Here is a 22,939-nt window from a genome sequence, read left to right on the forward strand (position 1 = left end):
TAACTGAAGGAGGTGGAGGCAGGAAGATCACAAGTTCAAGGCCAGCCTGGGCTACACAATGTTTAGCAGTGGTGCTGCTCACTTTTGAGCCCAGCACTCAAGAGGCAGACAGAGCCAAGCAAATCTCTTGAGTTTGAGGCTAGCCTGGTATACAGATTGAGTTCCAGGATAGCAGGGCTAGACAGAGGAACCCTGTCTTGAAAAAAAAAATTTTTGTTTGAGGGAAGAAACATACTAGAATAAGGAGAAATTGTTTTCTTATGTGCATGTTTTGTTAGAATAGAATTACGACTAGGCATGTAATTGAATGATTTAATCACCATATGAGTAAATGGATGAATGAACGGGCTATGACAATGTGAATGGAAAAAATTAAACATTCGAATCAACATATATATCGGTAAATGGATGGGTGGTAGGGGGATAAGTGCACAGATGAGAAGGTGAGTGGATAAATATGAGAATGGGTTGGCATACAGATGGGTAAGTGGAGGCAAGCGGGTATATGCCTATACAGATGGTCAGGTATGTGAGGGAGTTATAGGTGGGTGGGTGAATGGACAGATAAATGAGTGTGTGGATAGATGGATGGATGGGTGCGTGTGTAGTAACACATGGGTTGACTGATAGGTGGCACACTTGTGATGGTTGTGGGCGCCTCTGGTGCTGCTAACCGTATCTGGTGGCTTTTCTGTTTTTCTTTATCTAGTGACCTGAGCAACAACAGCATCAGCATGCTGACCAACCACACCTTCAGCAACATGTCTCACCTCTCCACGCTGTGAGTATGAAGGCGGTTCATGTTTAACCTTCGCGGGCATGGCCATCTAGTCTTGGAACCGTAGTCCTAGGTACCTTGATCCAGTGGTCCTCATGGCATTGGCTGACCCTTGACTGGAAGGCAGTCCTTAGTCATCAGGAGATGCCAAATAGAGAGTTAGGGGCCCCGGCAGATGGAGGAACAGGACGCTAATTACCTCTGAAGAAGGCTGTCTTTGGAATGCCTTCTGGGATACATGCGTGTTCTTTCCCAGTGGAGGGTTTCCTACACAATTATATTTTGCTCAGACCCATTTATTTCCCATTAGCTCTGCACGTTGTAAGCACACACCATTTGACAGTGGAGGGAGGTGGTAGGAAAGCTGATTAGAGAGCCAGCCTGCTGTGGAACATGGAGAGTGGGGGCGGGGCAAGCTAAGGAGCTTCCTTCCTGGAGTAGCAGGAGGTTTCTCTTCTCTCTGTGTTACGGCACCTTTGTTGATATATTAAATCGGAGAAAACTGGAGGAAACGTTTGCTTTGACGGGTCCACTGTGTGAAGACTGTACCCACAAGAACAGGGGCAGCCATCAGCCTCACGTTTTTTCCTTTTCACAGGATCCTGAGCTACAACCGGCTGAGATGCATCCCTGTCCACGCCTTCAATGGGCTACGGTCCCTCCGAGTGCTGTGAGTCACTGGGCCTGGGGTCAGCTTCTATAGTACTGGATCATGGCATGAGGTGCACAAAGCTCCCCCCTTCCCACTGCCCTTGGGGCACAGCCCGTTCGCTGCCACCCAGCCAGCCTTACTGACTCAGTGGGATAAAAGGAATGTGCTCGGGTCAGCCATTCCTGAGGCTCAGCACACTGGCACTCAGGAGCCTTTCGCTAAACACTCACCCCTCAAGTCCGCCCTTCGTTGTACATCAGATAGGTTACCTCCCTGCCCCGTGATTAGGGAACTACACTAAACCGATCCTTCCCCTTCCTCATGAGTAGAGTAGGGCATGGGGCTCTGATGAGCAGGCTGCTCACGGGCGCTCACTCTGACTTCAGAAGGGTGAACAGCCCTGTGTAGGGACCCGAGATCACAAGCTGGAAGCCCACGAGCCATCCAAGCTCGAAAGGTTGGCTTACAACATTCTTGTTCAAAGACCAAAAGTTTTAGGGCCGGATGTGATGGCACACATGTGTAGTTCCAGTCCTTAAGAGGCTGAGGGAGGAAGCATGTGAGTTCAAACCCAGCCTAGACTAGTTACTTAACAAGATCCTGTCTCAAAAAAAAAAAAAAAAAAAAAGGTGAAGTTTTAATAAGTTGCCAGCATTTAAGTATCACCAACAAATCCTGATTTATACATTCTCTTGGGAAATCTAGAGCCCGGGTCATACCTGAGCTCTTCCCGCTAGTTCGCAGAGAGGGTTGTATGCCCTGTAGCATCCACACTCATGCACACAGAGATGAGCTGCACACAAAGGCTAAAGGGGCCACAGAACCCTCCCGATGCCCAAGCATGGCTCTGCCCCATCCTCCCTATGTGTCTTCTCAACCACAAAAAATCCGATGATGATGCTAATTGCCTTCCAGAATCCTAGGAGGGTTAAATGAGATGCTATGTCTAAAGCACATAGGCCAGCTCTGGCTCCTGCCAGTGTGGAGTGAATGCTGGTCTGTTATTCGTGTCTCAATGGGCGCTAGACCAGGAGAACACTATGCTGCTCCAACTCTAGGTCTTGTATACCTTTCTGCCTTGCACTGTTTTATTGATAAAGAAAGATATCGTGGCTTCTTCCTCTGGCTATCACCTTTGAGGGATCTCCTCCTGATAGAGATGTCACCCCGCTCTTAAATCTCACACCCATTTATTTCTAACCTGTCAATGTTACAAGAGTAAACCCCATATTTGAAAGGGTGAGGCCTGGCCATTCCTTCTCCTGATCCTCTCTGCAAGAGTACTGTGAGTTTGAGAGGATGATGCCCATTTTAGAGATGGGGAAACTGAGACCTGGTTGAGGAAGTAACTAGCCAACTCTACTAGTCATGAGGTGGCTGAGTCCAGCCTCCTGCCTCAGTGCCATTAGCAAATAGCACCCAGTAACCTGGTCCAACTCCAGAGGCTCTGGGCTGATGTGATTTATTAAGACCTACAAAACACCCATGTCAGCGACAGCTCCTGCCACATGTCATCCACACTGTTATTAAAAATCAATTCTCTGGGGGCAAAGAAGTGCCTGAGTTGACAGTGTGCAATCTGTTACTGTCACTTACCTGTTACCCACTTTCTCCGGGAACTTTGGGGATGGAAACATCAGTGAAACCATTTCCTTGTTTCCAAATGAATGCAGTGGTGGACAGGTCTCATCCATCCGGCCCAAAGGCAGACCAGCTCTCCCTTACACTGCCTGCTGGCCCCTGTCCATCCCAGCTCCCAAGCTGCTATCCGTTCAGTCTGATGCTTCTAGGGATAGGTTGGATGGCAGGAAACAGAGCTGCCAGGTTTAATTGAATCTCTGTGCGTTCAAGACGTGGAGTCACTCTGATGGGGATCATTCAGAGAATCTGAAAGAGAGAAATAGGTTTTCCCTATCTATCTGTCTGTTTCCCTGAGGGTGTTTACAGCCTGCCAGGGACTCCCCCTATGTGTCCTGCCCCAGCTGCACCGCCATGATGTGGTCACAGGAATACATGCCTGCATTCAGCACGAGGGAGCTTGCTTCTTGAGTTAAGAGTCAGCAGGCTCTCACGTGGTCATTGTAGAATCAGTGAGTCTTGGGGATAAAAACCAATCTTAGAGCCTCTCTCTCACTCCAACCAAGCACCTCAGTGGGGAGCAACCATTTTCCCGCATAAGGACCAATTCAGGAAAAATAACAACGTTTATGGGCTACATTTTTATGATATTTGTATCCTTTCTTCTCATAATTGCACATGTAGGAATTTATGCTGCAGAAAAACCCAAGATGAGGGAAAGGTTCTATAAATCTGGGTCTTTGTTGCATTGTTATTTTTAACCTAAATTTTAAATATTACCTACCGGGACACCAATGGGGAGATGTATAAAGAGATTATGACACAGCAAGTCAATGAAGTGCAGTTATTAAAAGAGATAAAGATGAAAACTAGACGCAGCGTGGGAAAGGGCTGACTATTTAGCGATTGTGTGGGAAAGGAAACTTAATTATATCTTGTAAACATTGACACCTATGAACGGAGACTAAAGGGAACAAGGTTTCCAATACTATCAGCTCCGTGACAAGTAAGGCAAAGTTAAGCGGGGATAGAGACGGCTACATAGGGCGATGGGCCAAAGGGGGGGCTTTGTTTTTGGTTTTTTTAATATTGGGTTGATCCGTGTGTATAACTGTGGGTACATATGTGCTGCAGCATGTGTGTGGAGGTCAGAGGTATTGGTTCCCAAGATGAGGTAGATTCTCCTCTTGCTCATGGCTCTGTTCACCAGGCTAACAGGCCCTCTAGCTTCCAGGGATCTTCTCGTCTCTGCTATAGGAGAAGAGAGGTGACAGATATGGGCTACTGCTGGCTCTAAGTGGGCTCTGGGTATCTGGACTCGGGTACCCACACTTGTACACAAGTGTCTTGCCCAATGAGCCACCTCCATGGCCCCAGGTAAGCTTGTTTTCAATCAGGAATTGCATTAGCTGTGATGACATTTAAGCGTTTGTATATTCCCAAGTTTCTGAAGGATTTCATTATGTTGGTGAAATCTTCAAAAATAATGAGTGTCCCATAAGTGATGCTGTTTGGCACAAAGAAGAGGACCAGCAGGAAGGTTTAGCCATAGAGAAAACCAAGCAAGGCTATGGAAAGACAATAAGAGACCTGGAGGTGGGGTGGGGTGTGGACACACACTCTCTCTCTCTCTCTCTCTCTCTCTCTCTCTGTGTGTGTGTGTGTGTGTGTGTGTGTGTGTGTGTGTGTGTGTTATACATGTATCTCTGTCTGCCTCTGTGTATGTGGGGGATACATGTGTATCTCTGCCTCTGTGTGTCTCTGTCTCTCTATCTCTGTCTGCCTCTCTGTCTGTGTGCTTACCTATGTCTGTCTATGTGTCTGACCGTGTGTGTATCTGACCCCCCACCATGTGTGTGTGCCTATATCCTTTTCTGCCTTTATCTGTCTTTCTGTCTATCTGTGTGTATATGTATTATGCATGTATGTATGTATATCTGTGTGTGTGCCTGTGTCTTTTTCTGTCCCTGTCCCTGTCTCTCTCTCTCTCTCTCTCTCTCTCTCTCTCTCTCTCTCTCTCTCTCTCTCTCTCTCTCTGTTATTCTGTCTTTCTCTGTGTGTGTCTGTCTGTCTATCTGTATATATGTATGTGTGTCTGTCTGTCTCTGTTTCTCTGCCTCTGCTTCTAATCTCTCTCCCTGCCTGTCTCTGTCTCTCTCTTTCTGTGTGTGTGTGTGTGTGTGTGTATGTGTGTGTGTGTATTGGTAGTGCAACTGAGTACATATGGGGGGGGGGTCAGGAGCCCAAGTACAAAACATTGTGTGAGGGAAAAATGTATTTTTTTCTATGTTGATTGGGATGTAAAATAGCTAGCAAGAACATTCTTGTGGGCATTCTTGTCCTTCTTTGGGGATCTGTGCACTCTTAGGGATCTTTGCCCCACACAGAGTCACATGCCTTGTGTGTGGTCCTAAATGTCACTCCCCAACCCCACACAGGGGCACCTGGAATCAGTTAAGACCGGGGGTGCGGGGCTGCCCCAGTGTGCACTGAGGGAGAGACTGAGGTGTTGTCCATCACCCTCCAGGTCCTTACTCATCCTTGAAGTCAAACTGCACTGTTTCTACTCACAAGGGGCTAAGGACAGCCTGAAGCCCTCCTACGATGTCCCCATGAAGGGCTCCAGATGCTCTTGGTTGGTGACCTTCCCAAGAGGGACCTCACTGCCTCACCCGAGAGTCAGCCCACCTCTGACAGCCTTGGCTATTAGCAAATGCCAGTGGTGGGCTGAGAGGCAGTACTGGTGGCCTCCAGACCTTTCCCTCCTTGAAAACTAAGCCACATGTAAAGAGAGATTCAGCAGGAACCTCCCAACCAAGAGAGAGTCTTAGAGATGTTTCTCTCTGAACCCTGTCACCTCGGGGATAGAAACAGGAAAGTGTAGCTACCTGTTCACTTTCTAAGCCTCCCTTCAGTGAACGAGCTGCAGCAACACCCTGGGGGGTGGGCGCAGGCAGTAAGCTAGACACAATTGCTGACCTCTAAAGATGGGAAGCTGTCAAGCTAAGAACTATTTGCAACCCAGGGTGGTGCCTGAGAGAAGAGCCCAGGCCACAGGGAAGATTTCTCTCACCCTGCCTTTCTTGAGGCTCTCGGAAAGGACAGCTCTGTCTGGAATGTCACCGCTGGTGTTTGTTAAGTCTTTACTATGCACTGCCCAAGGGATCCCGGCATTTGTGTCATTATCATAGTTTTCCCACTATGAGGAACATGCCTCTGTTTATCCCCATTGCACTTACCAGTAAACTGAGGCTACATGAGAGTAAGTGACTTCACCTAAGATAATACAGTGGGGATTTGGACCCAGGACTTTTTGTTCTCCAAGCCAGTCCTTCACTTCTGTTTCCAAGGCTGAGATGAAGAAGCCAGTGAAGCTCACCTAAGGAGAGAAGGGACTGAAGAACATTCCAGAGAGTGACAATGTAGATACTGAAGAGTTGACTCAGTGGATGAGAATGTTTGCTGCTCTTGCAGAGGACACACATTAAGTAGCTCACGACAGCCCGTAACTGCAGCTCCAGGGGTGCCAACCCCCTTCTGGACTAAAAACTTATTTTGTAAGGACAAGTGTGTTTGGAGGCTCACAGGAACTAACAAGTGTGGCTTCAGGGCAGACTTCATGTTAGAAGCAAGAGTATGGCTAAATCACCACAAGGATGCACAGAACCGAAGCCGGACCCCTGTCCCTGGGCTCCTTACCTGCAGTCTTCCCACCTCCCTCCCAGCCTCAGTTTTACCTGTCTTTATTCTCAGGCATTTTGTTCTCTAGTTGAAGAGTGGGGCAGTGTTGCCTGACAGTAGAAGTGTTTTCACCGTTACCCAGAGGAGCTTCAATCAGAACTAAAGGAATTGTGGGGGCAGAGGGAGAGCTGGACAGAGTGGGAGGAGTCCAAAGAAAGAAAAAAAAAGCTGATAGAAATATATTCCAGGAAAATAATTTTTAAGTTAAAAAAAAAAAAGGTAAGGTAGGACAAAGGACTTGGGACCCTCTGCCATTGTTCACTTTTCTCTTGCCTCCAGCCCAGAAATGGAGCCATGTGGCTTACTACTGCCTTAAAATGGGTGGAAAATATAATTACAGGCTTCTACTTTGTACGAGCAATGCGTTGAGAGGACTGGCCTCAAAATAATTCTGAGAACAAAGTGGGGAAGGGGTGTGGCCACGCACCAGGTCCTCCAGCATCTGGAGCCTTACAAGCTCTGTATTCTCCTGGCCCTCACAGCTGGCTTATCAAATAGGCGGTGTCATAATGCTCGCTTCTGACCAATGGAGAGGAGGTCAGCTCAATGTACCTTAGACATCATATGTATGTATGTGTGTGTGTGTGTGTGTGTGTGTGTGTGTGTGTGTATATATATATATATATATATATATATATATATATATATATATCCATATCCATCAAATGAGAAGCCCAGGGTAGGCAGAGCTCTGAGGCTAAGAGCAGACACACTGTGCCATCAGAAGTGCAGCCGCCCTCCATCACGGGTGGGTTTCCCTCACAGGTGTGGTACACTGAACCACTTCTCATTCCGACCTGCAGAGCATTGTGACAGGCTGCGAGATTCAAGTGGCTTAGCAGCCAGCAAAATGAAGCCTCCCCTCACTTCTGACTTCCAGAGGGACCCCCAGGGGCCTCTGTCTCTCTCCAGCACTAAAGGGAGGCTCCTCCTGTCCCTCTGAAGGCGTGAGTGTGCCCATGCTGGCATGAGCGGGTAATGGAGAGAAGGTGTTGAGAGATGTGGAGGTGTGCGTGTGTACAGGAGCTACAGGAACCGCAAAGGCACAAGAGGCCGATGCTTACACCTCGTCAATGGAGAGGGCAGCTGAGTAGGCTGTAGGGTACTATTGTTATAGTACAATCCCAGAGGGGTAACGAATGCTGTTTAGGATACACAGATGGAGAACCACTGCCCTAGAATGAGGGAGGAGAGGTCCCTTGCACTTTTCTAAGGTCATTGGAAGAGCAAGCCAGGTTCACTTCCAGGGAGGTGTACAGGAGAAGAGAGACACACGAGAAGCCATCCGCTTCTCTGTCATCATTGAGGATGGTGATGTGCAAGCTTGAGTCCTTCCTTGGGGCCCAATCAAGGACCAAGAGCCTGCAGCATAGGCGGACTGCATCTCAGTTGTCCTTGTGAATCATAGCCCATTGGTCTGCAGGTCTGAAGACCTCAGCAGCTCAGCTCATGACAAGTGAGAGCAAGACTCGAAGATATCACAGCCGAAGCTGTTGTTGGGTCCCTCGGTGTTTTTCTATTAGAGCTTCATGACCCTGAGAGGTGGGCAACCTCTTCAGAACTGACCTACCATGGATCTGCCAAACAGCAGGCAATAGTGAAGGCACCCGAGTTGATAGCAGGCTGGGGCAAGTGTGAAGCAGGGAGAATGATTCTGCTAAGCACACTGGGAAGAGATGAGCACTGACTGGAGGACCACTCCTTCTAGCTGTCCTGGGTGCTGCCAAGTAAAGGACAGCTTGCATCTGGCACATCACACCAAGAATGGGCTGACATGAGGATGACAGTGGAGGACAGCGTAAGGTAGAAGGAGAATTCTAGATCATTGGTTCTCAACCTTCTGTGACCCTTTAATACAATTCCTCATGCTGAGGTGACCCCAAACATAAAATGATTACATTGCTACTTCATAACTGTGATTTTGCTACTGTGTGTATCGTAATGTAAATATTTTTAGAGATAGAGGGTTGCCAAAGGGGTTGTAACTCACAGATTGAGTAGTTCTGCATGTACAAGGCCCTGGATATTTTTACAAGAGAAGGGAAATTGAGCCCTTACTGGAAGCAATAGGAGAAACCCCTAGCCCTTTCCCTGTGAACTGTAACCTTCGGGATCTCAGGTCTCACTCCAGACCCAGACAATGTAGGTCGGACTCAGAAATGTGAAGTTTTACTCCCTTATTAGCATATACTAATCACACATAGCAGTGAGTTTCATTGTGACATCTCCAAGCATGTACATAACACATTGTTAATCATATTCACACCTCGCTTTCTTCTTGTCTGCTTAGCACTCTCACTGGTCACCTTCCTCCTCCCCACCAGCTTCTAATTTCATGGTACTTTAGTTGTTCATGTAATACAATGAGTTATTACTGACACGAATAGTTAACCAGTAATTCCTAGGAGTTATTGAAAGGAGCATAGATGTGGAGGGTTTTTTTATACTTTTAATTTTTTTATTTTATGCATATTGATGTTTTACCTGCCTAGATGTCTGGGCACCTCACGTGTGAGTTATAGACAGTTGTGAGCCACCATGCGGTACTGAGAATAGAAACTGGTTTCTCTGGAAAAGCAGTCAGAGCTCCTAAATACTAATCAGTCTCTCCAGCCCCTAAATTCCCCTGAGGAATTTTTGGTTTTGGGATTTTTGGGGGTTTTTAGGGAAAAAAAAAACAGGAGCATGAGTACCTTACCAGTGGCTATACCACTGTAGAAAAGGTTTCTCCTCTCCCAGAAACGTATAGATCATCATAGAGGGATGGAGTCTGAAGAGCCCTTCCTTCCTGTTAATGGCGTATAACTCCTCAGGAAGAGATGTGAGCCCCCTGTCCCATCCATCCCATCTAGACAGAAAGTTGATGGGTCCAGTCAGTCTTGTGGAGATCTTATACAAGAAATCATGGGTACTTTGAATCCAAGAATGCATCAGTGGGATCCTGTCCAGAAGTTAACCACCTCCCCCTTTCTCCAGTTCTTGTGAATTTTTCATCCTCTCACAGATTTCCCCAAGCCACAGAAGGGGTCGTGTGGATGTCCATTTGTGTCTGAGCACTCAGTGGCCACTTACTCTCAGCACTTTGGTAGTTATGTCTTGACAGTTACCACTGGGCAGTACAAAAAAAAGCTTCTCTGACCAGTTGTAACAGCGACACTAAGCTAAACTAAAAGTGTGGTTATCTAGAAGGCACTTTAATGGACATGTCATGTCCACATACAAACAAACAAACAAACAAACAATACCACAGTAGCAGGCTCCCCCATGACCTCTCCTGCCGTGGGATTTTGGCCAGGTTTATATCACCAGACTTGAATTCCAATGTGGATCAAACCTCAATTCTAAGCAGAGCCTGGTCAGTTACACCGTGCCCCCCGACACCCACCCCACACACGCACACACATACAACTAATTTGTTACGGTTTTGACAGTGGGCACATGATGCCTGGCCAGTCAGTCCTCTAGAACATACAGTCAACAGTTATCTCCCTGATAGCAGTCAGAATAGCATGGTCTGACACTATGAGAGCTAGCCACTGGGGAGAGGGCTTCTAGCTCAGTTCCAGCTTGCCTTCTCTAAGCCCTGAGCCCAGAGCATGTGGCCTCTCCAGCAATAAAGGCTTCTCATCTAATTCTGATCTACCTGTGTTGTTTAGGATCCTTGGGCCCCCAAACACTGGGACTTTCACTTTAGTAACCTGTGGCTTCTGGGAGCCACATAGTACCTCCATTCAGACTCTTTTATTTCTTTAAAGTAAGTAAATATGAGGTGTTCTTATGACTTTTTCATACATTATTACTTTTGGCTGATCCTCCCACCATCTTCTTCTCTCTCCCGTATCTGTCCCCCTAACCCCAATTTTTCCTGTCATTCACCAGTTAGCACTTAGAAAATACTCAATTCTTTCTGCATAGTCTAAAACATGTACGTCACAATCTGACTATTGGTCATTGTCATCTGACAATTCAGAAACTGAGGCTCAAGAGAGAATAAGCTACTTTGCCCAAGGCCATTTAGCTGGTAAGTGGCAGAGACAGTGTCTGAAAGCAAGTGACCTGGCTCCAAAACAGATGGATTAGCCACTGTCAGAATACAGAACAGATAGTATTAGCCACAGTTGATCAAGCACAGAACATCATCTCTGGAACTGATGGTCCCATTAGATAAATGCGGCACTCAGATTTTTCAGGAGTGGAAACTGAGGCCCAGAAAAGCAGTTTATCCCTGAATCTCCTCCAGGTTCACAGAATTTGAAAGTCCATCCTCTTCCCTGACAAGCCCTCAGCCCCTCCACCCTGCTGCTGCTCTAGACAGAATGATGTCCTTACCCCTCAGCAATGGCAGCAGCTGCTGATATCATGAGCTCTGGGGCCCTGGGGCCCTGGGAACCAGAAGGGTGGCTGGGCTGGGTGAGTATGGTGGCTCACTGGGGTCACTTACTAACCTGTGCCTTCTGCCTCAGAACCCTCCATGGCAATGACATTTCCAGTGTTCCTGAAGGCTCCTTCAATGATCTGACGTCCCTGTCCCACCTGTAAGTAGCCTCTTTCTTAAGGTTCATTAGCTCAAAACAGAACATGGTAATGGTGACAGTCACCACTTTGTTAGGCATTTGGGCCGCCATATGCACAGGGGACTGGCTCCAGGATCCCCAGTAACCCACAAATGTTCAAGTCACTTATGCACAGTGAGGTGGCGTATCTGTAGAATATACCACACATTCTCTTGTGGGCTTGAAGTAGTCTCTGGATTACTTAAGATACCTAGTACAATTGTAAACGCTTCGTAAATAATGGTTATGCTATTATTGAGTGTGGTATAAGGACCCAAAAGAAGTCCAGGTTTGTATCTATTCATTACACATGAAACTTTTAAAAATTACTTTTGACCCATAGTTGGTCAGACCTGCAAGTAGGAAACCTGAGATTCAGAAAATGAACGGGGGCTTATTTTAAGATACTGCGTTCAAACTGTACACCATGTCTTGTTTCAAACACCTGTGAGGGCATCTATCCTGTCAAACAGTGTAAATGTTTGAACTATTACTATACCCTAAACACTTTTGATGAATTATCTGTTATAGTTTTTACAGCATTAAGGTGCTTTATTCCATTATATAGATGATGAAATTCAGACTTAGGAAAGTTAAAGAATTTTTCCCAAGGGCTACACAGCCAACAGGTAGCCAGCTCCATGTTAGCCTTGACTGCCAGTGGGCATGTTCTCAACCAATCTGTATTCATCTTTTGTTCTACTCAAGGAAATTGAGACCATAAGTAATAGGTAACTACCTGAAAGCTACTCATCAAGCCAGTGAGACTTCAGAGTAGAGCTCAGTCCCCTGACTCTCAGGTCAACCCTCTTTCCCAAGCTAGTACTCTCAGATAGTCTCCAGGTACCTATCTCTGTTGGTAAGCTTGTTTGTAAGACTGTATTCCTCCTCTGTATTTATTTTAGTTATTTTAATGTTGGGTACATAGGCTACAATACTGACATGTATGCATTCTATAAATCAAAAGTAGAAATAGTAGAGAATAGGATTTTTTTTAAATGAATTGTATTTTCTTCTCAATCACTTTGGAGAAGTTTGGGGTGAGATGTGGCTCACCCCACCCCATATCTTCAATCTCACTGATGTGAAGCTGTGTCCTGAATCTGGGTCTTGGAACCTTTGAAGAACAAATCTTCTAACAGACCCTTTGCTTGAGAGCCACACAAGAAGGTGGCCAGAGGTCTAGAATTTGTCCCAGGAGAGCCATGACTGGAGGAGAGTTTGGGACAGAATTTTCCAGAGTACTGAGAACAAAGCCTCAGAAGTGCGAGTCACTTCGGTGGGGATGGAACATCTACTGAATTGGAAATAGACTCTGGAAAGTTTGATTTTTTTTTCTCAGTAGAGATGTGTCTTCTAGCCATATTCCTCTAATTTAGTTTTAATACCTTGAGTTTTCAGAGAGCCACAGTTGGGAGCCTGTGGGCTAGGCCAGGCAGGGCCTAACTTCCTCTTCTGCCTTTCAGAGCCCTGGGAACCAACCCTCTCCACTGTGACTGCAGCCTGCGTTGGTTATCAGAATGGGTAAAGGCTGGATACAAGGAGCCTGGCATCGCCAGATGCAGTAGCCCCGAGTCCATGGCCGACAGACTCCTGCTCACCACCCCCACCCACCGGTTCCAGTGCAAAGGTAGGTGTTGCCTGCCCACCACATCTCTGCCTTCACAGGATCTGCTCTGTTTCCAACATCTAAGTACATGTGGCTTGTAAAAACACAGCTTGTCTCATGCATGTAACATAGGTATACTGTATATTTTATCGCTACTTATAATGTATTGTAAATGCTGTATACAAAGTTGTTACATTGTGTTGTTTAGGGAATAATAACCAGTGCATGATTAGTATGGCTACAGTTTTGTTTCAGATATTTATGATCTGTAGTTGACTGAATCTTCGGATGTGGGATTTGCTTGCTAGAGATCCATGAATACAGAGGCTGACTACGCGCTGGCTCCTTCTGCATATATTGTCTATAGCTGAGAACATCTCTAACCTGCGTTCCTCACCCAGTGATATTAGCATTCCCATTGTACTGCCTTGAGATTCTTATTACATGATTTTTGAATAATTTTTACATTTATCTCTCTCTTTCTCGTGTGTGTGTGTGTGTGTGTGTGTGTGTACGTACGTGCAGACACACACCCAGTACAGTGTATATATGGAGGTCAGGAGACCACTTGTGGGAACTGGTTCTGTCCTTCCACCACGCGGACTCCGGGGACTGAACTCGGCTCCTCAGACTTAGTGGCAAGCGCCTTCACCCACTGAGCCATGTCCCCTGAGTTCTTGTCCCTGCACGTGTGATTTTTCATTGACTCATTATAATGATCCACTCCTGAATTTTTACATGGCAGGGTCTATGTTAGACATGTTTTTATTCATCATTTTATTTAACATGTTAACATATTTAATTTTTTTCTGAGTCAGATTAAGTCTCCAACATTTTTATGGGTAGCTATTTATAATTCCCCCATGTTAAATATTTAGAGCAACTAAACCTTACGAGGTTGAATGAACTCTCCCCACGTGATGTTGAGGGACAAACCCAGAGCTTTGCTCATCTTGACAAGAGTCTCCCACTGAGCTACATCTGTATCCCAAACTAATTCATAAGAACACAGCAATAGGACCCCGGCTCTTCCTAACTCTAGAACATGGGCTTCTGACCCTCAGAGCGCTACTGTCTCCCACCACAGCCTACTCAACTAGTTCTTGGTTGAAGAGCTGGAGAGATGGCTCAGTGGTTAAGAACACTGGCTGCTCTTCCAGAGGTCCTGAGTTCAATTCCCAGCAACCACATGGTGGCTCACAACCATCTGTAATGGGATCCAATGTCCTCTTCTGGTGTGTCTGAAGACAGCGACAGTGTGCTTATATATAAAATAATGAATCTTTAAAGGAGGAGGAGGAGGAGGGGAAGGAAGAGGAGGAGGAGGAGGAAGAAGAAGAAGAAGAAAGAAAAAAGAGAGAAAGAAAGAAAGAAAGAGAGAGAAAGGAAGGAAGGAAGGAAGGAAGGAAGGAAGGAAGGAAGGAAGGAAGGAAGGAAGGAAGGAAGGAAGAGAAAAGAAAATCTTCACTGTGTTTCCATTTTCCCTCTTATGGTGAATGCATGAATGTTTCTCTGTCTAACACTGTATCCTCAAGTAAGAGTCAGAGACTCCAAATGATGGGCTGGAAATATGTTGTCTTCAAACAGTTTGTAGAATCGATTTCCAAAATGGATGATAATGGACTTGGGCTCTCATTAGTGGCCCCTGAGTGTCTTTTCCTTAGAGAATCAGAATCCTTTGTCTTACTTTATAGTCAGAGTATCTCTTTTATTTTATCTGCCCTTAATTTTCAGGCACCGTGAATTTAATTTCAGAATCTGTCTTGCATCTGGATTGAGCATTCATCTGTTAATGCCCTTTGCTCGTCTCTGAGAATCTCAGTGTTCAGTTTTTATTTTCCCTTTAAAACTGCACAGTGTCCCATGTGACTGCTGAAAGCTGAAAACATCCCATTGATTTAAAGCTAATTTTAACTTTCCACTTCCTGCTTCTGAGACATCTGATCTGATACTAGAGGGACTCAAATAGCCCTGGGATAGTGGTGCTCAATCTTGACAGGAATCACCTGCAGAGCTTTAAAAATCACTACTCAAGGGCAGGGGTTGGAACTGGGGAGAACTACCTAGCGTGTAAAGTCAGGTTGGATCCCCAGTGCTTGAAAAATAATATTGGTTCTGGGTCCAACAATCTCTGTTTGAGTTACAATCTAGGAATGGGATTTAGGCTGGTTCTGACTTGTCCTTGTGTGTCAAGGGAAACCGCTGTGCCCCAGGAACCTCTCAGTCAGAGGCAAGCATGAGCAGGTGGTTCCTCTCATTCTGATGTGAGCCCAAGTTGGACCTATTGGTTTCAGAGCTCTCTGAGCCCATTCTGTTCATCTACCTACAAAGGGTACAAATGGTCATTCACCAAAGTGACTCTCAACCCATCTCCAGGCTGAGGACTGTCAGCTCCAGACTAGTTGAAGTTCTGATATTAAATACACACGCACACGCACACACACACACACACATCCATGACTCATGTTCAAAGCTGTCTACAGCAGTAGACAGTCCCTTTATGCAAAGCTCTATGTGGAGGCCATGACCTCCTTCCAGCCCTTGCAAAACAAAAACCAAAAAAAGACAAAACAGGACAGTTAAAACTTCCATGGATGACAAAGGCAAAGTATTCCTGTCAGCATCTTTCTGTGTGACATCGTCACCCCTAAGGTCTTTGTGTCTTGTGCCTTGGCATCCCTCCTTGGCCATTCTATGGGAAAGGGTTTGGCAGGGGCAAAGAAGGAGAAGGTCAAAACAGAGTCTGTGCTGAGAACTTCCTGGAATAGAAGATACGTAGGAGGGTTCTAATTATGGTGCATTGTTTGCAGATTAGCACCCAAATCGGATCAGGCTAATTACAGTAATGGATTCGACTACAGAAGTGCTTCTGTATGATGCCCCGCTGTGATTCTTACTCACTGGACAGTCGTTGAATTAATGGGCCTCTCTCCAGATGGATGTACAGCCTCAAGAGAGCCAGCAGCCCTCTGGGCCTGGAGATGGGAGGGAGCCAGAGCGGAGGGGAAGAGAGGAGAGTTAGCCTATGCAGAGAGCTGCCACCCACTCTCTGGTTTTGTTACTCAGGGCCAGTGGACATCAACATCGTGGCCAAGTGCAATGCCTGCCTCTCTAGCCCGTGCAAAAACAACGGCACTTGCAGTCAGGATCCTGTGGAGCACTACCGCTGTACCTGCCCCCACAGCTTCAAGGTAAGGCAGGAGGCTCTGCCCACCACTCAGACCCAGGCTCTTCCTTTGTCCTGGCTGCAGGGAGGGACCCCGTGCAGCTGATGTTATGTAGAGTAGCCTGGACAACACTGCAATTCACTGTGACCTATCCCTGCCAAGTGACATGTGTCAACAACATCCCTGGTCTCCTCCACATTGCCTGTCAGACAGGACCCGTGGAATCTAGACAGGGGTGCTCTGAGATGAGAGGAAAATGCTATCTGAGTGGGGGTTTGTTTATTTGTTTTGTTTTGCTTTGTTTGTGAGTCGTGGGGAGATTACAACCCAGGCAATTAAAAAAAAAATGCCCTCTTAGAAAAGGCATCCCTTGAACCCCAGTATCCTGACTACTATTTCAGAGAATAACAGGATTAGAGACTCAAAGACTCAATGGTCTGGGGCTCCCATGGCCACCCACATAGTGGGCAAACCCAACAGAAAGATGGAAACTACCAGTTCTCCCATCTGTTCTACCAGAAATTCACTTCCAAGACAATCTTTTCCCCCAGCACAACCCAAAAAAGCTACACTGTCCCCCTGCTAATATGTAGACTATGTGCCATGCTCTATGTTTGTTGCCCGGCTCACTCTCCTAGCAAACCTATGAAGAAGGCTTGTTTTATAAGCAGAGAAACCCAGCTTCCATAGATTTGGGATTAAAGCTCAAGGCTATACAGTCCCAAGGCCAACATCCTTTACCCTGAAGAGGTTCCTTAATAGCCGAACCTCTTTCAGTGCCTCACTGGGATCAACAATGCTCTTCCCAGTGACTCAATGCTCTTCTGTGGAATCTGAATGCACTGGACAAGCCAAGAGTCCCAGGTATCCCGAAGCCCATCCTGTGCACCATCTGTACAGGCTGAATGATGGGAACACAACATCCATCCTCAAGGGACTGGGCCTGGACAGTAACAGGCTTGAAAGGCAGTTTCTAGGGAACAGCTACCTGGTGGCTTTCTCAGCTGCTGTCTGGCTGCTAGCAGACAGTGTCAGAGCGCCACCTATGGGCCTGGAACAAGAAAGCCCGAGGATCTCTTTTAAAACCATCTGTCCCTGGAGCCTTAAAGTCCAAGCACAGAGATTGAGAGAGACATAACTCAGGCACAGATCCACTGAGCCTTGTGCATATGTGTTCAGTAGAGGGGGAGGAATCTCAGTCTCTGGAATTACAGAGAAGTGTGTGTGGATTGCAGCGTTGCCACGTTCGAGGTGTTATGTTGATGACCAGTGACTGCACCTCAGCCTTCTCATCCAGACACCAGGACACATCCCACAGGTTGGGAGAAACAGATGTGTAGTCAGTCATGTGTGAAGTATTCCTAGGAGAGGACCCACTGTATGGGAAGTCCTTGAGAAGCTGACACATCCCCACCTTTACCTTCCCTCTTGCCAGCTGCTCTGCCCCCCATGCTGGAGTGTGGGATTAGCCTATGGTTCACCACTACTTGCATTTGGGACTCGCTTCACAAGTGTTAAAGATTTTCATACATGTTGCTACAGAGTTTTCCAAGGGTGCATAACCATTGCTGTTGGTCTTCTGCAAGGCCTGAATGAAGTAATTGGAGTGCATTCTCTCACACGGAATGCTTAGTCATCCAGAGACATCAGTTCTTCTCCTCATTTGAAAGGTCAACTAAGATTTGTAAATACAAGGGCTTACCCACACTTTACCACCTACAAAGCACAGAAGCTAAAAACAGAACCCAGCCTGGTCTTTCCTAGTGACTGGCTCTCCCTCCATCTTGCCCTTCCCCGAGCTCTCCAGCCAAGATGTAACAAGGCTAAAAACACATCACAAGTGCCCTTCATCTACCTCAGTGCCAGGTTCAATAAACATGCCACACAGGTAATAATCTTGCCACTATTCTGGGATTTAGGAAAATAAAATAGATCTGATCCTTTCCCTACCACTGGGCTTCACGCACACATGCTCGGTGGCTCTGAGTAGTACTTCCCTAGCCTGCGTGTCTCCGGGAATCTTATTAAGACATAGGTTCTGATTTGTGAGAGCTGGGTTCAGTCCTGAGATGGTGTATATTTAACAAGCTCCCAGGGGCTGCACAGGCTACCAGTCCAAGGAACACACTTTGAGTAACAAGGTCCCTAAGTGGTCCCCCACCCCATCTGACTCCGAGACTCCAGTGAGGGAGCTGTTCCTAGGCTCTTTTAAAGGAAGCCAATAGCCCAGATTCTGTCAGAGAAGGGAGATAAGGTGAGACGGAGAACAGAGGGAAGAGGACCAAGGAACATCCCAGTTCCCATAGATCTGAAAAAAAATACAGAATTGAATCGGGCTAGTTAGGCACATCTTGGAAATGGTGATTGCTTTTCAAGGAATGTAAGTGACAGAAATCTTCATCTCAAGTCCCAGTTATTGTTTTCAAGCAGTGGAAATGCCTCCTAGATTTCTGTGCTCAGCCTAAAGGTCTAAAAAAAAAATCCTATATATCACACACCACCCTTGGTGTGGGGATGGGGATTCTGCCTGGGCCAAGTGGTACTTCATAAGACCATCAGAGTAAACAGGCCAGATTCTAGGCAGGGCTGGAGGGGATGGTCTCACTGGATCCTTTTGAGGCTCTCTTATTCTGCCCTTCATAATTATCTCAGTAGTACCGCTACTGCCCATGCATGCATCCCTGACCTATCTAACATACCTAGCCCTGCCTAGTCAGAGTCATCACTGCCCCTTCCCTCCAGAGCTGCATCTCCTAGAGGTACCTTGCAAGTAATGTGATTTACAATGGTAGTTCACTTCCCTCAGGGCAGACAGAGATTGAGCATTCCCTTATATGAAATGCTTGAGACCAGAAGCATCTCAGATCACAGGTGTTTCTGGATCTTATAATACTTGTATACACATACTAAAATATCTTGGGGCTGGGGACCTGAGTGTGGGTCCCAGGATTCATGAATAAGCCAAGTGATGCTAACTTATCATCTCAGGACTGGGCATCAGAAGCAAGCATATGGGTAGAGCCTGTTGACTAGCCAGCCTAGACAAGTGGTCAAGACTCAGGTCCCAGTAAGAGACAGGCCATTGAGTTAGCTCATCGGGCAAAGGAACTTACTTCACAAGCCTACTGACATGAGTTGGATATCCAGAACCCATGTATCTTAGTTAGGGTTTCCATTGCTGTGAAGAGACACTATGACCAAGGCAACTCTCATAAAGGAAAACATTTCATTGGGGCTGGCTTACAGTTTCAGAGGTTTAGTCCATTATCATCATGGCAGGAAGCATGGCAGCATGCAAGCAGACATGGTGCTTGAGGAGCCAAGATTTCTACATCTTGTCCCAAAGGCAGCCAAGAAGAGACTGTCCTCTGCAGGCAGCTAGGAAGAGAGTATCTTCCTCACAGGGTGGAACCTGAGCATAGGAAGCCTCAAAGTCCACTTACACAGTGACACACTTCCTCAACAAGGCCACACCTATTTCTATAAGGCCCCACCACCTAATAGGGCCACTACCATGGGTCAAGCATTTAAACACATGGGGGCCAAATGTATTCAAACCACCACATTGTAAAGGAGGAAGAAAAGGACTAACTCCACAATGTCATCCACTAACCTCCATACTTGTACTGTGGCATACACCATACACACACACACACACACACACACACACACACACACACTCAAAAATATCCAGAAAATAGAACCCAAATCCAATAATGAAATTAGCCTGTTTTATATATACACATAGCCTGTCACTGAAGGTAATTTTACTATACCCTCATTTTGACCATGACCTGAAGTCAAGGGTAGAGTTTTCCACTTCTGGTGATGTGTCAGCACCCAAATGTGTTAGCGTACTTTGAATTCCTGGATTAGGCATACTCTACCTCATTCCCGTTTCATGAAACATAAAAACAAGGTCTGAGAGAACCAGTTGTTTCTTTACGGCATGTAGCAGCCTGCCTGGACTCAGCTCCAGTCCACTGCATTCCAGAGCCAGGTTTTCCGAGGAACAGACCACATGGTCCAGCATAGAGGTTCCTGGTGCCGAATCTCAGCTGTCTGGGCTCATCTGTTGGCCGCCTGTTTCACTAACTGCCGTGAAGTCTCAGGCCTATTTTCTTCTTTTCCAAGTCTGCCTTCCCTATTTGTTAAAGGGGAGCATAATGACGGTTGTACCAATCTCACAGGGTTCTTGGGAACATTATATGTGATCGTGACTATAAAACACTTAGCTTGAAGCCCAGAATGGCAAATGTGCTCAATACCGTGAGTGAGAATTCCTATTACACTTTCCATTCCAGACACTGACTTTCAGAAAGCGGGCCCTGACTCACTGGGGCTTGAGGGGAATGCCAGATAGCTCCTCAAAGCACACATTTCCTCTCACTCTCCCCTCTCAGAAACCTCTGTGTGGGGCATGGACTCACATAAAGAACCAGACAGACAGGCCTTCCAGCTACTGGAGAGGGGCCTGAGGCTCCAGCAGGCAAGAGAGTAGGAGGCTACATCTGGGCCCACAGTGGAGGCTATCCTGGCCCAACGCCTCAGGCTCAGCTGGCAGTAAGCACACAGCCAGGAACCCCCAGTCCTATGCATAGACACTGTCCCAGTCATAGAGACTGGCAGCAACAGAAGACGGGACAGGCTCTTCTCAGGCAGATGGTGAGCAGGTGGTGGTGACAGTGGGAAGGCTCCCATGATCACCCTGGCCTGGCATGCACTCAAGTCACTGAACCCGTGGCTCAAAACTATATGCAGCAGATACCTCCCCAGGCCTGGTGCTACTGGGTCCTACAAAGTACAGCTAGCATGTCCCAAGAGAGTACAAGATCCATGTCACAAGTATAGGGTCTGTGTCCCAAGAGAGAAGCAGGAGCCATGGAGGCAAGAGGATCCCTGGGACATTAGGTTTGTGCTTTGGGGTCACTCACTCAGAGCCTTTGTCCTTGTTCCTTCTGCCTGGCATAATCATCCCCACCTGCCACTCACTGGCTCCTTCTCAGCTCATACCTACCCTGAAGAGGAACCTGGTCCAGTGGAACTCTACCTCACTCCTACCATTGCAGCTCTTAGTCTGGCCTGGCCTTGGACTCTCCTTTGGAATTTGAGAACAAATGGAAACAGCAAGGTTGTACTACAGACCAACCAGCCAAGGAGGAATGGGAGGTGGGGGTGATGTCCCTTTATAGAATACAGGTCTATAGGTTATACCTTCGTTCCCCCTGCTCATGGTATGGACTATATTTAAACCTCAATAAAACAAATAGCAATACCATCTGCTAGCTTTTACAGAACACCTACTGTGTGCCAAGTGTGTTACATAATGCACAGTGCTTCCTTCTGTGAAAGCTCCCACATGATTCTCATAGCAGCTCTGTCAGAGGTTAAAGGTCTAGTGCCCATTATCAGCCAAGGCAAGGGGGAACTGGAATCAAAACCTCACGTGGACCCCCAGCCCATACTTATGCCCACAGTTTAGGACAGAGAAGCCTGTGAACTAGGGAACTGGTCGTGCTGGAGCCTGAACTCTGCCCTCTCATCCTCCCCTTCTCATGAGGAGTGAGTGACCAGGCAGTGACTCCTTTTGTCTTGCTTCCATCTCAGCTTCATCCCAGAGGATGCTGGGAAGTCTCTGAGGTCTCCTGGGTCATAGCAGCCACCAAAAGCCTTGCTTACCAGATGCTTCTCCCTCATCTGTTCCTCAGGGCAAGGACTGCACCGTACCCATCAACACCTGTGTCCAGAACCCCTGTCAGCATGGAGGCACCTGTCACCTGAGTGAGAACCACAAAGATGGGTTCAGGTAATAGCTCAGCCCTGACTTTTCCAAGAGCTTCTGGGTCAGACTCCTTATGGGAATGATATCAGTGTAGAAGTAATGTCCCTGCCCTATACAGGAAGAAACTGAGGCATCAAAAGATGAACTGTCTCCCCAGAGTCACAAAGCATTGGTACAGGGATTTGATCCAAGTGCCAGCCTCCACTCTCTCAGAGCCAGGTCTCCATGGGAAGCTGCAGATGCTGGCTAGTGTCACAGGGTAGGATGCAGGCCAAGAGACCTGCCTACCTGGCGATCCCACCACTCCTTTCTATGTCACAAATAATAACGGGGGCTACTGCTGCCATGCTGTGCATGCCAGGTGGGAGCAGTTCTTACAGCATCTCTCCTAAGCCTTCTCATACCTATATTGGGGGAGGGGAGGTCCTATCTGCATTGAGCGTCGAGGAAACTGAGACCACAGGCTTATGGTCACATACCCTGCCTCTGGTGCTAATCATGCTTTCAGTCCTTTCTTACTAAGCCGTAAGATACCCTGGCCCATCTGTCTCCCAGCATCTTGCAGGTGTATAGTTTCCCCAGATGTGGCCCCAGTAGAAGCAGATCACTAGAAGGGGCCCCCCACAGCACATCGGTTGGGCAGCAGCCCCTTCATAATAAAGCCCTTTCACAGGCTCTGGGCAATGTCAAAGCTCAAATTGCACGTAATTAACTTATCAAAAGCCCTCCAGCCAGGGGCTGCTGTGTGGTCTGGGAAAGAACTCTCCAGAGAACCCAGCTGGCCCATGCATCCCCCTACCGAGCCAGCTCCAACCAACCAGGACTCCTAAAAAGAGGACCGCAGGCACTGTTCCTGTTCCTGCCTGGAGTCAGCCAAACCACCTGCTTCTCCTGTTCATCAGGAACAGCCAGCCAGGAACTGTACTCCCAAGGCTAGGAATGAATTCTGCCCCACTCAAGCCTGAGACAGGAAGCAGAGCTTCCCTGGCGGTGTTTGTATGTCAGGGTCCTGCTTCCCCCTCTGTCTTGGATGATTTCCATGTGAACCGGAACCTTAACTATGAGATATGTAGGGGGTG

General features: G+C 47.1%; 1 protein-coding gene across 1 annotated transcript in view; it reads left to right on the plus strand.

The window, feature by feature from the left end:
• The window catches only part of Slit3 (slit guidance ligand 3), a 595,378-nt gene that overhangs the window by 536,055 nt on the left and 36,384 nt on the right, over positions 1–22,939 (plus strand). The window contains exons 22-27 of the mRNA XM_028756442.1: positions 710–781; positions 1,377–1,448; positions 11,213–11,284; positions 12,769–12,932; positions 15,978–16,102; positions 21,787–21,884. Of these exons, the coding sequence (XP_028612275.1) occupies positions 710–781; positions 1,377–1,448; positions 11,213–11,284; positions 12,769–12,932; positions 15,978–16,102; positions 21,787–21,884 (603 nt within the window). The remainder of the gene's footprint in view (positions 1–709; positions 782–1,376; positions 1,449–11,212; positions 11,285–12,768; positions 12,933–15,977; positions 16,103–21,786; positions 21,885–22,939) is intronic.

Source organism: Grammomys surdaster, unplaced genomic scaffold (genome assembly GCF_004785775.1).
Source record: "Grammomys surdaster isolate TR1022 unplaced genomic scaffold, NIH_TR_1.0 126121, whole genome shotgun sequence".
Lineage (NCBI taxonomy): Eukaryota > Metazoa > Chordata > Mammalia > Rodentia > Muridae > Grammomys > Grammomys surdaster.